At 35.2% G+C, this 12,943-nt stretch overlaps 1 protein-coding gene across 7 annotated transcripts in view; it reads left to right on the top strand.

Annotated features, from left to right (window-relative positions):
• The window catches only part of RAPH1 (Ras association (RalGDS/AF-6) and pleckstrin homology domains 1), a 91,965-nt gene that overhangs the window by 25,696 nt on the left and 53,326 nt on the right, over window positions 1–12,943 (top strand). For all 7 annotated transcript variants that reach the window (XM_078071217.1, XM_078071216.1, XM_078071218.1 and 4 more), the window contains exons 2-3: window positions 7,636–7,755; window positions 12,018–12,123. In XM_078071217.1, coding sequence (XP_077927343.1) covers window positions 7,636–7,755; window positions 12,018–12,123 — 226 coding nt within the window. The remainder of the gene's footprint in view (window positions 1–7,635; window positions 7,756–12,017; window positions 12,124–12,943) is intronic.

Below are 12,943 nucleotides of genomic sequence, written 5' to 3'. Positions count from 1 at the left end.
TCTCCTACAGTTAGGATTAATGTTCTTTGTAATCATAGAATGTGTTTTTTTGCCTTCTTTGTATCCTGTACAATACTTGACATAATGCTGTTTGTAGGCAAGTGTTAGACCCTAAGTAAAACTTGGGCCATTTCTGTGGAGGACCACTAACCTTAACAGAGAAAACTTCAGTGATCGATTTACAAAAAGCATCTTTTGACTTTTTTTTTTTTTTTTACTTAAATGCTCTATAAATTAATAAAATACAAAGTGATGTTTATTTAAGAATAGGCACACAATGGAAAAGGATCCTCAGAAAAAGAACCTGGTGTATATATAGAAGATAAATATATAAATTTAAAAGAATTAAATTTTGGGAAAAATCAATTTACGGTTCTCTAATGCCAAACTAAGCTACCTATGTTAAGTGTAATAACTACAGAAAAGAATGACTAATAAAATAAAACTAAAAATTTACAAAAACATTTATCTGATTTCTGAGTCAAGAAGAATTTACTGACCAAAACAGTGCAACAGTTGGCCCGGAAAAGAATTTACACATTTGATAACTTAAAAAAATAAAACTTTTAGCAGTATCTTTAAAAAAAAAAACAAAAAAACGAAAAAAGACCATCCAAAATTAAAAGATAAAACCTGAGGAAAATGTTGTATATACAACACACTTAATATCTTGATTCTGTAAAGAACTCGTATAAATTCAGTTGGTTCATTAAATTCCCAGTTTCCATTTGGGCAGTTTACAAATGATGCCATTTAGTTCACAGCAGAACTGTGTTCTGTGTTGAAGAGTTGTAGGTCAAGAGGAAAGTAAATCAACCACACCTCTCTCTGGGTGCCCTAGTCAGATGAATAGTTAATGGCCCTTCATCCCCCACAGTTCTCACTTCATTTTATATTATATCGTGTCCTATTTCTCTCCTTTTCATTCTCTGCTCTGACTTCCTCCCTCCTCCTTTTGATGAGTCTTCTTCCTCTTTTTGTGCCTTACTAATTTTAACAGAGTTTTTTTCTTACTGTTTCTTTTGTCTGATTTAGGTTTCCTTCCTCCTTTATTTTGCAAGAGTTGTATCTTGCACAGTTGGGGGCATTCCTTGAACCTGGAAGTCTTTATAGCCAGCCTCCCTTCTCTAATGCCTGTTTTTCTTTGGAATTATCAGAGTAGAGCAGCAAAGGAATTTTTTCAAAAACTGTTTTTGTGATAGAGTTACTGAAACATAACTGGGCATAAAGAACTAAAAATTATATCTAAATGAATAACTCTCAGAAGAAGCATGGAACTGTGGTAACGAGGGTATGTTGGTGAAGGGATCTTGTCACTGCCTAATTTCTTAATGGGCTTTGGGAGTACATGTCTTATTTCGCCTTCAGCCAAATTGTGGTTGTGTGAAACTGCTTTAATTTTGTCTTGCAAGTCCTCCCAGTAATTATAACACAACACACTGCAGCAGTTGTCAGACTTCAGTAGACATAAGGAATACCTGGGGTGACTTGTTAAAAATGTCCCAGGACCCTGGAAATTAGTATTTGGTAGATCTTGAACAGGCCATTTTTAAAACTGACTTTACAAGAAGCACCCCAGATAATTTTGATGTAGGTCCTTAGTAGACCACAATTGGGAATACCTTGCCATACAGCATCAAGGCCAAACTCTTTGATATGGCTTATAATTTTGCCCCTAATTCCTCTCCAGCCCCATTTTTCCATGGGTCTACACCACACATCTTATGCATTAGAAATGTTAAGTCATTAGAGTTCTCAACATGTCTTACTTTGTCACAGCTTTATACCCTTCCACATACTGGTCCCTCCACCTAAAACAGCCTTCCCTTTCTCTGCCTTGCACATTCATTCTTCAGGTCTGGACTGAAGCATCATCCCTTTCTTCTCTCCTCAAACTAAGTTAAACCACAGTCACATAACATACCTCTGTTAAAGCACTTAACACTGTTTTATCATTGTTGGTTCCCTTGTCTGTCCCCTACTAGATTATATATTCCTTTTTTTTTTTTTTTAAGATTTTATTTATTTGTCAGAGAGAGCACAAGCAGGGGGAGGAGCCAGCAGAGGGAGAAGCAGGCTCCCCGCTGAGCAAGGAGCCAGATGGGAGGAATTGATCCCAGGACCCTGCCTGAGCCACCCAGGCGTCCCTAGATTATATATTCCTTAAAGACAGAGCCTATCATGTCCATCTCTATTCCCCCAGTTTCTGGCACATAGTAGATGTACAGCAAATATTAAATCAAAGCTTCTCTTGCCTCTTTGGAATATTGAGCCTGTTAGACCCAGAGAAATGCTATAGTGGCAGCTTTGCACCTCCTCCTGCATTCTCAGTTTTCATGTGGTTTTAAGTATACTTATTTTTACAAAAAAATATTTTTGAATTGTTAAAGGAACAAAAGGAGTTCAGTAATAAATAAGGCACCCTCATTCATTACCATGTATTTTTCTTGCCACTCTCTAGGTGACTTGCGTAAGTTGTAGTTCCTTTGAGGACTTCAATTTCCATTTCTATAATTATCTCTACATAATATTTACAGTAGCCTTCTATTGGTCTTTCTCTTCTCTAGTAACTCTTACACAGGTATTGTGTCTAAAATAGTATTTCTATTTTAGACTAAAATAGTATTTCTCTCCCTACCCCTTCACTTCTGTGTTTAAAAATATGGTTGCCTTCTGGGGAAGAGAACAGACTTGGCTTTCAAGGTTATCTATATGACCTTAGTCCTTGACTTTTAAATCTCACTTTTTCCTCTTGTCTTATTTGAGTCAATCTCATGACAGTTTTATAAACACAGATTTTCTCCTTTGCTCTTTATAATTTCCCCTACCTGGAATATATACTCTTAAGCCCAGCCTTCTTGATAAATGTCACCATTCTGTCTCACAGTGAGGAAATTGAATAGTAAACCAAAATATCTCCCAAGAGGAAGGCTAATAGGGAAAATATGCTTGAATGAGTAACTTCATAGAAAATATAGTGGAGGGCGCCTGGGTGGCTCAGTCGTTAAGTGTCTGCCTTCGGCTCAGGTCATGAGACCGGGGTCCTGGGATCGAGCCCCGCATTGGGCTCCCTGCTCCGCAGGAAGCCTGCTTCTCCCTCTCCCACTCCCCCTGCTTGTGTTCCCTCTCTCGCTGTCTCTCTCTCTCTCTGTCAAATAAATAAATTAAATCTTAAAAATACATATATATATAGTGGAAATAATACTGTTTCATACTAAAGCATACTAAATGGATAGTTTTGTTATATGTAGTGGAGCTTTTTTTTTTTTTAAAGATTTTATTCACTTATTAGAGAGAGAGATCACAAGTAGGCAGACTGGCAGGCAGAGGGAGAGGGAGAAGCAGGCTTCCTGCTGAGCATGGAGCCTGATGTGGGGGCTCCATCCCAGGACAATCCCTGGATGCTGGGATCATGACCTGAGCCTAAGGCAGACGCTTAACCGAATGAGCCATCCAGGCGCCCCGCCATATGTAAGCTTTAACCTGTAATATTGAAGCACAATTATTGAATGTTAGTGTGAAATGAAACCAACCAGCATATAAACAGTGGAGGATCATTCCACCATTATTTCTGTTTTTACTTTATGAAAAAAATAAGTGTAAATTAGCTTAAAATATTAGTTCAGTCATTATTCCCTGCAATCTGTGATTATTCTGTAATAAACATATGATTTTGAAATAATCAGGCTAACTAAACCTTCTCATTACCTGAGTCCTAATAACCCTTCCTCATTTTTTTTCCAGTTGGATATTTACTGGCATCCCTCAATCTATCTTCAAAACAGAATTCACACCCTTTCCACTCCCAACCTGCTCCAAGGAACAACAGGCAGGACAGTGTGGCTTGAAGGAAGAGTGGGACGAAAGATCAGAGAGGTCCCTGAAGGCCGGGATCACCCAGGGCTTTCTTGATCTGCCACTGACGTGGATTTTATTCTATATTCATTAAGTGTGCCCTTTGGGGAATAAACCTTTTCATTTGTGTTAGGGTACATTTATTCTTTCAGGACATAGTTTCCCTCAGATGTAATGGAGCAGAGAATTAAAGTGAAACTTTAATATATCCCCCCCCTCTGAAAGTACCTAATCTAAAAGTAATAGAATAATTTAATAGTATTTGGTCTAGTATGTATTATAGTTTCTTTGGGCCTATTTCCACATCATTAAGGAAAAGCATCACATTAGAAGCTATTCTTTTAAATCCAAATTATTTTAAAAATAAGATTCATAAGTTCTATTTTCTTTTCCTTAATTTTTTTTTTCCCTTTGGAGGGACAGTTGACTATTGTATTATTTTATTTGCAGTTTCTGCTGTTGTCATTTCTAGTCGGGGCGTTATGTTGGGGAAATTCAGATTTAGAATTGTGATCCAATTGGAGACAGGCATCAATATATAATAGAGGATGAATTACTGTACCAGATTTGCTGACTTTAACAGTACAGAGCCTATAAGAAAATTTTTTGGGGTGCTCTCATTTGGTGTGTGTAATAATCAGAAATGATGCCATTTTTGGGTGTAGGAGAATAAGGATCAACTTCAGCTTCTAGAGAAGGAAGAATGCTGTTTTAGGGTGTAGATCTGTTTAGAAATGTTGTAGGACCTAAGTTTTTTTGGAAAAGTCTCTGAATAAGTGTCTTAATTTTTTTTTTTTAAGATTTTTTTTTTTTTTTTTTAATTTGAGAGAGAGAGAGTGAGAGAGAGAGAGCACATGAGAGGGGGGAGGGTCAGAGGGAGAAGCAGACTCCCTGCTGAGCAGGGAGCCTGATGCGGGACTCGATCCCAGGACTCCGGGATCATGACCTGAGCTGAAGGCAGTCGCTCAACCAACTGAGCCACCCAGGTGCCCCATAAGTGTCTTAATTTTTATAAAATAACCCACATGGTGACAAATTCAAGGATGGAAAAAATTGGCAAAGATTACATAAATAGTAAAAGTCAAATAGTTGCTTCAGAATTTCCATTTATTTTATGACTCTCTGTTATTACTCCCTAGCCATATTTTCCTCTACTTTGATCTGCAGTAGTCTAGATAAAATAAAACTATTAATGAAAATATTTAAAGAGATACTTAAAAATCCAAGTAATTATTGGGTTTGAATAGGAAAAGCTCAAAAAACCCAGCAGTCTTTGATGTGGAGTCTATAGTTCCATTTAGCACCGTAATAATTTAAAAAACCCATTCATTTTGAACTGTTTTGCTTATGCTCTGAAAAACTATATGCAAAATTATATTCCTATTTCATTCTTTCCAGTATAGCTTCCTTATGGGAGATTATAATATGTGCTCAGAAGGGAAGTGCAGGCATTAGTATCATTATCTCAAAGCAGAATTCCTCCTAGAATATTTTAGCTTCTGGGTTATTCCAGTGTGTTTAGTTTTAAAGATTAGGGAGGAAGAGGAAGTTGACTTTTAAAATTCCCAGTTCTGTTGCTTGTTGGCCTTCATTACGAAGGCTGGATATTCCTACTCCTAGATATTCTCAAACTAGCAACTGTCATTTGAGTAATTAAGTTACCTGGTCAGATGAGAGTTTTTTTTTGCACTAACATTTTGTTTTCCTGGGTAGAACAGTGAAGTACGATATCAGATTTCTATTGAGATAGTTCTGTAAATAGTTCATTAATGAATAAAAATCCTAGAACTAGTATTAACACAAACGAATTAAAAAAACCAAATCTCTTTAAGAGTCAAATGTATGATTTGGGGAATTGGTGGATATATTTTCCATTTGTCAAGAGAATTCCCTGATTTATACATGCTTTGAGAGTAAAATTAAGAAATGAGAATTAACAGTTTACATTAGAGATATTAATAAACTGTGATCCTTTGTAGTATTAAGTTTTCCCTTAAGTGATTAAATGGGATATGATCTGATTTTCCATTTGTTAGAACTAAGTTCAGTTTGATTTTTTTTTTTTAAAGATTTTATTTATTTGTTAGAGAGACAGAGCACAAGCAGGGGGAGTGACAGGCAGAGGAAGAAGCAGGCTCCCCACTGAGCAAGGAGCCCGATGTGGGACTTCATCCCAGGACCCCAGGATCATGACCTGAGCCAAAGGCAGATGCTTAACTAACTGAGCCACCTAAGCGTCCCAGTTCAGATTGATTTTGCAACATTATTTGACCCATTCTGTGAAATTTTATATAGTAAAATAAGGTTTAACATTTAGCTTCATGACATCCCGTTAGATAATTAAATTCCTCACATAGCTCATAACCACATTTTAAGGATCGCAATTACTTTTGTTGATTGTTGATTGTTGCTTTGGAGGTGTAATATGTGTACAGATTCTTATTTAAGATTAAGGATATCTTTAATCTCTGAGGAATTGTTTAAACCAATAGGCAGGTAGTATTCCAAATATTGCCTAGATCCACTGGAACAAAATTTGTGTTTCAGAAATGTGAGTCAAGAGCATGGAATATAGAATGATCATATTCATTGTGTCCTTGGGAAAGTTAATAGGTATTATTCCAAGTTGAAGGGAAAGGATTTGTGGTCAGATTACTTTGGAATATGTTGCTTTAAGCAAAGGTAGGCTTTACTAAAGATTTCTCAGAGAGAGACAAACCAAGAAACAGACTCTTAGCTATAGAGAACAAACTGATAGTTACCAGAGGGGAGGTGGGTGAGGGGATGCGTGAAAGAGGTGATGGGGATTAAGGAGTGCACTTGTTATGATGAGCACTGGGTGATGTATGGAATTGTTGAATCACTACATTGTATGCCTGAAACTAATATAATACTGTATGTTAACTATACTGGAATTTTAAAAAAGATTCTCAGGGATTGTCTTTAATATTGAAATATTTTATATTAATCAGATTAATCTTACTTTAAGAACTTTAAGTATCTGGTCATTCACTGATCTTACTTTGTTTTGTGTAATCTTTTCTTCCCTTCACAAAACAATATGCAGGTTCCATGTCAGATAACACATTATTAATGAGAAGAAAGAAAATAATCTCTTCTTTCAAGGATTTATACTTGAAAAGTCACCACATACAGGAAATTTTGTATTTGAATTTAAAGTTTTCAATTCTGGTTTTCTAAAGTTTATTTCAGTTCTGGTTCCTTGGATTTTGTCAGAACTGATGAGAAAGTAAGGTAGAAAGAACACTATAAGAGGAGGAACTAATTCAACAGACTAAACTAGATTAAAAATTTTGTCTTTTCTCTGAAGTGCTTTTTGGACTAAGGTTTTGCAAGTTATACTTATTTGTATGTAAATAGACTGTTACAGAGTAAGTGAGATAATAATGTGCTGGATTGAAGTCTTGAAATTATCTGTAGTTTTTGGGGTGTTAACAGGATGTTAGTGGAGAAAACTGCACTACTATAATATCCTCTGATTAATGGGAGGGCTCTGCAATTTTAAAATTATTGTTACTTGCGATTCTGGTCAAAATCTGATACATTCTTTTCTTTCACAATTTCCTAAAAATTTGAGACTTAATTACTCATTCCTACTCACTTGTCAGCGTTGTCTCCATTAATGACTTCTAATTTCCTTGCATAATATAATCTCTAGTTTGGAAGGTTTCACTCCAGAGAGTTACAATATACATGTGCTGCATAATTTTTCAAGTTTAACCTGTTAAACTTCATTCTACCCAAATGTCTATATTTCAGATGGATCAGTTATCAGATGAAGAAATTGACCATGGTGCTGAAGAAGACAGTGATAAGGAAGATCAGGACCTGGACAAAATGTTTGGAGCCTGGCTAGGGGAGCTAGACAAACTCACTCAGGTCAGAAATAGTGGCTTGAAAAATTGTTCGAAGATTTTAAATCATCACTGTGTGCTAAAAGTTTACTGTGTACACATAGGGATATGGATATAGGTTCCATTTTTAAATACTACTGTAAAGGGAAAATGTCCAAAACGTTAACAGGTAAATGAATGGTACCTCTAGAACACGAAGTATTATCTTATGTGGTTATTTAAAGGAGTCTAAAAACAAAAAAATACCTGTGACAAAAGATTCTGTTCCTCTAGAGGGATTATTTAAAATCTGTTTTGTAAACTGAGACTGCTGGCTAAAAAGGTTTAAAACCCAAAATCTAAAAGTCTAAATTTCAGCAAATCCTATTCCGTAACTTAATAAATGTGAATATTTACTACATTTTACAACATAAGTAATATCCTCACATGCAAGTATTTTCTATTACATAATTCTAGAATACTTACAAAATTTCATTTCTGGCTGCATTTTAAAACCATGGCAAAGCTTTTTTAATCTTGTTTTATTGGATCTTAGGTTTAAAAAAGATGGAATAGTAACTCTACACTATTTCACTGCAGATGGCTTTTCTACTGGTTTGGTACTTATATTCTTCCCAGTATTTTAAATTCCTTGCCTTATAATGTGAAGAGTCACTCACCAAAAATGTTGGCTTGTAAACTAATGCTGTGACTGTTTTTGTTTTTGTTTTTTTAGTTGTATAAATCTGTCTTTAGAGACAAAACAGATTAACCATTGTGTAATGGTGGCTCACTGCTAACAAGTTGCTTTTTAACACTTCGTATGTTTTCAAAAAATATTTTATGTACTTTATTAGTGGCTAAAATCTCAAGTTTGTTTTGTTATTTTAGTTTACTACGAAGTGTCATCTGTGCATCCACCCATATCACACATACCATGTTAATGGGATTTTCAACTTTATATTAAATTGAGTTTACATTTTAAGTGGTTGGTGAATCTTTTAAAATCATTATAAAGTTTTTTTGTGTGTGTGCATTTTCCTGGAAGAAGGTTCAGAGCTTTTACCAAATTCTCATGATAATTGCCCCCCACCAAAAAAAGTTTAAAAACCACCCACCTAGGTTACCAATTTCTTGGTGTCAAGGAGTATTTCTTACTATTTTTTTTGTTCCCCCAGCACTGTGGGCACAGCAGATAATTATAACAAGTATGTTTATTTGAACTGGTAAATAGATAGACTCTTAATATGTCCTCAATTATATTCAAGTTATTTTACAGAAAATATTAAACCTACCTATTATTTTTCATTTCCACTGAGAGAAGCATTAGGACTTAAATTGCAGCAGAAGACTACAGGATTTGAGGTTGAAGAATTTCCTATTTTGTGAAACTTTGAAAAAAGGCAGTGAATTATTGTGGATCCCCTTCATATGATAGCTTCAAAAACTGGTTGGACACTATCTGAATGGATTCCTTTTATCTTGAGACAAATGAATAAAGAAGGCACCAATGTAATCTAATTCGATGATTCTACAGACTATCCAGCATTCTTTTTTATTTGAAATCAATTTGATAATTATAAATAGAAATGAAAGTTTTAAAAGGCTATTCTTAATATTTGTAAGTTTATTTAAACACTAACTACAGACCTTTTCCCTGAATTTCTCTGTTATAAGCATCTTATATTCTTTATTGTAGAAAGGTTAGAGAGGAAAAGTGTCATTTAAAAAGGTAGTGAGATAACTTACAAGATACTCTGTCCTGAATCTACAGTATAATTCTAGACTTATCATAGGCAGTATCACAGCTGGGTTACAGTTTGTCCTCATCTTAATAGAGCTTGAGAAGAACAAGGATATTCCATCATTGTCTGAAGTTGTAGCCACTCTCTGTTAAGATCTTGGGTCTTGGGACTTCCAGGGAAGTTGGCAGAGTAGGAAGATTCTCACCTCACTTTGTATCTCATGAATACAGCTAGACAATCCCCACATCAATGTAATAACCCAGAAAATGACCTAAAGACTAGGAGAACAAACTTTCCACAGCTAAATGTAGAGAAGAAGCCACATCCAAGACAAAGACACGAAGGAGGGGCATCCTGGGCACAGAGAGGGGAGAGAAACAGACTCAGACAAGGGAGCCTGCATGGGGAAGGTGTATCCCCATAACATTTGGCTTTGAAAACTAGCAGGGCTGAATTTTCCTTTGTTCTTACAGTCAGTGGGACTTAACACCTGGAACTTTAAAAATCAGTGGGGTTGGAACAGGACACAGTCACAGCAAGAGAGCTAAATAAAACAGGTAAATAATATGACTGATAGAGAATTTAAAGCAGTGGTCATAGAGATACTCACTGGACTTGAGAAAAGAATGGAGGATCTCAGTGAGATCCTCAACAAAGAGATAGAAAAAATAAAAACCAATCAGAGATGAAGAATCCAATAACTGAAATGTAAGATATATGGAATAAATAGTAGACTAGAAGCAGTAGAACAGGTCAGTTACCTGGAGGACAGAATAATAGAAATCAATCAAGCTGAATAGAAGAGAGAAAAAGTAATAATACAAAATGAAAATAGACTTCGGGAACTCTGACACCATCAAGTATAGTAACATTGCATTTTAGGGATCCCAGAAGAAGAGAAAGGGGGGCAGAAAACTTATTTGAAGAAATAATAGCTGAAAACTTTTAAAATCTGGGGACGGAAACAAAAATCCAGATCTAGGAGGCACAAAGAGCCCCAACAAAGTCAATCCAAGGAGGTCCACACCAAGATATATAGTAATTAAAATTGCAAAAAGTAGCGATAAAGATAGAATTTGAAAAGCAGCAAGAGAAAACAGTTGCAAGCAAGGGAAACCCCATAAGCTGTCAGCTGATTTTTCAGTGGAAACTTTGTAGGCCAGAAGGGAGTGGCATGATATGTTCAAAGTGCTGAAAGGAAAAAACCCGCAACCAAGAATACTCTATCCAGCAAGGCTGTCGTTCAGAATAGAAGGGGAGATAAAGAGTTGCCCAGACAAAAGTTAAAGGAATTCATGACCATTAAGCAGGACTGTAAGAAATATTAAAGGGGACTCTCTGAGTGGAAAGCCATAAATAAGAGTAAGAAAAGTAGGAAACACAAAAGCAGTAAAATAAGTATATTTCTAAAAATCAGTCAAGGGATTCACAAAGTAAAAGGATGTAAAGTATGGTACCATATACCTAAATCGTGAGGGGGAAAGAAGTAAAGAGTGGGTTCAAACTTAAGTGACCATCAACTTAATATAGACTGCTATATGCAGATGTTATATACAAACCTAATATACAAATCAAAAACCAGTAATAGGTATGCAAAGAATAAAAAGAAAGGGATCCAGGGCACCTGGGTGTCTCAGTCAGTTTAGCATCTGCCTTCAGCTCAGGTCACGATCCCAGGGTCCTGGGATTGAGCCCCGCATCAGGCTCCTTGCTCAGCGAGGAGCCTCCTTCTCCCTCTCCCTCTGCCTGCAGCTCCCCCTGCTTGTGCTGTCTTTCTCTCTCTCTGTCAAATAAATAAAATAAATCTTACAAAAAAAAAGAGAGAGAGAGAAAGGGATCCAAGTATATCGTTAAAAAAAGCCAAAAACAAAACAAAACAAAAAAACACTAAAAAAACAGGCTGTATACTATAGAGAACAAATTGATGGTTAACAGAGGGCAGGGGGAATGGTATGAGCACTGAATAATGTATAGAATCGTGGAATCAGTGTATTGTACACCTGAAATTAATATAGTAGTATAAATTAACTAGAATTAAGATGAAAAAAAATTTTAATAAAATACATAAATACAAAGAAAAAAACTGATCTTGGATCTACACATTTTGAGTCCAGAATTATGCCTTATCTTCAGGGTACTTCATGCCAAGAATGAGACTATGCTGGACCAAAAACAAATCCCTCTGAGGAAAGAGATAACAGAATTCTCTTCATTGATCCTTTGTATTTTATATCTTACCTTGCCCATATTCATATATTTAGCTAATAGTGAATTTATGTAAAATGAGCTCAGTCACTATACTTGATGTATTTGGAAAGACATTCAATCCAAACTAGGATGGTCTTAAATGCCTTAAGTAATAAGCATATTATCTAAAAATTGAAAAACTATAACCAAAATAATAAAACTATAACCAATAAAACCATCGTTTTACTTGTCCTTAAAACTAGAAGGACTTTGGTTTTATTAACTATTATATGGCAGTTCACCTAATCAAATAACAAGCTTTATCTTTTTTATAATTGAAGCCTAAAAATAATATGACTTATTAAACTTTCTTTAGAGTTTGGATTCTGACAAGCCCGTGGAACCAGTAAAAAGATCTCCTCTTCGTCAGGAAACAAATATGGCCAATTTTTCTTATCGCTTCTCCATATACAACTTGAATGGTAAGATGTAATTGGAAGTAAAATGTAAGATAGTATACTAAATATATATTTAGTATACTAAATTATATAATGCAGAAGCAATGCAGCTACAGTTCCAAGTAGCTCAATATAAAAACTACATGCATAACTTGAGTGAGTTCTTGTATTTCTTGGTTTGTGCATTTTATTACTAATTCAAATGATCACAGAAAAAAACTGAACTGGAACATAACTAAAATAGTTTTCTAGTTACTAATAATTGACAAAGTACATACTCAAGTGGTACCTCATGACAAACCTACTTGCACTGTTGTATTTTCATTGGAATAAAGTCCAGTGAAATTACTTGTTAATTAGTTTTAAATCAGCCCCTCTGGCCTTTATTTATTGTATTCTACCTAATGAACTTTCTAATATTTGGAATTGACATCATAATCTGTAATTTTTTAGGCTTTGCATTTTTCTCTCTATGCTCTCAGCTCTTTAAGTATTAACAACTCTACCATGGCACTGATCATATTAATAATATAGAGCCTGTGGTGAAAAGTTGCATGGGGGATGTGGTTAAAACCATAGGACAGTATATGATTTTTGCATTATTTTTAATCTTTCAACTCATAATTTTATTCTCCACTGATTACTACAAATCTTAAAAGATGGACTAGTTGCTTCTAAAAATTTCTCTGTGAATTTAAAACAAAAAACTCTTAGAAATAATATATTCAATAGGCTTTAGGCCCAATAGGATAAATTTCTTTGCTTCTTACCCCTTCATTCATTGACAGATTTATAATAGAATGTGTAAATTCTGATTCAATCTATCCTGGAAACATCATGTATG

The sequence above is a fragment of the Halichoerus grypus genome, chromosome 4 (genome assembly GCF_964656455.1).
Source record: "Halichoerus grypus chromosome 4, mHalGry1.hap1.1, whole genome shotgun sequence".
NCBI lineage: Eukaryota > Metazoa > Chordata > Mammalia > Carnivora > Phocidae > Halichoerus > Halichoerus grypus.
The sequence above is the reverse complement of the archived record's forward strand: the minus strand, read 5'-3'. Positions and strand labels throughout refer to the sequence as shown.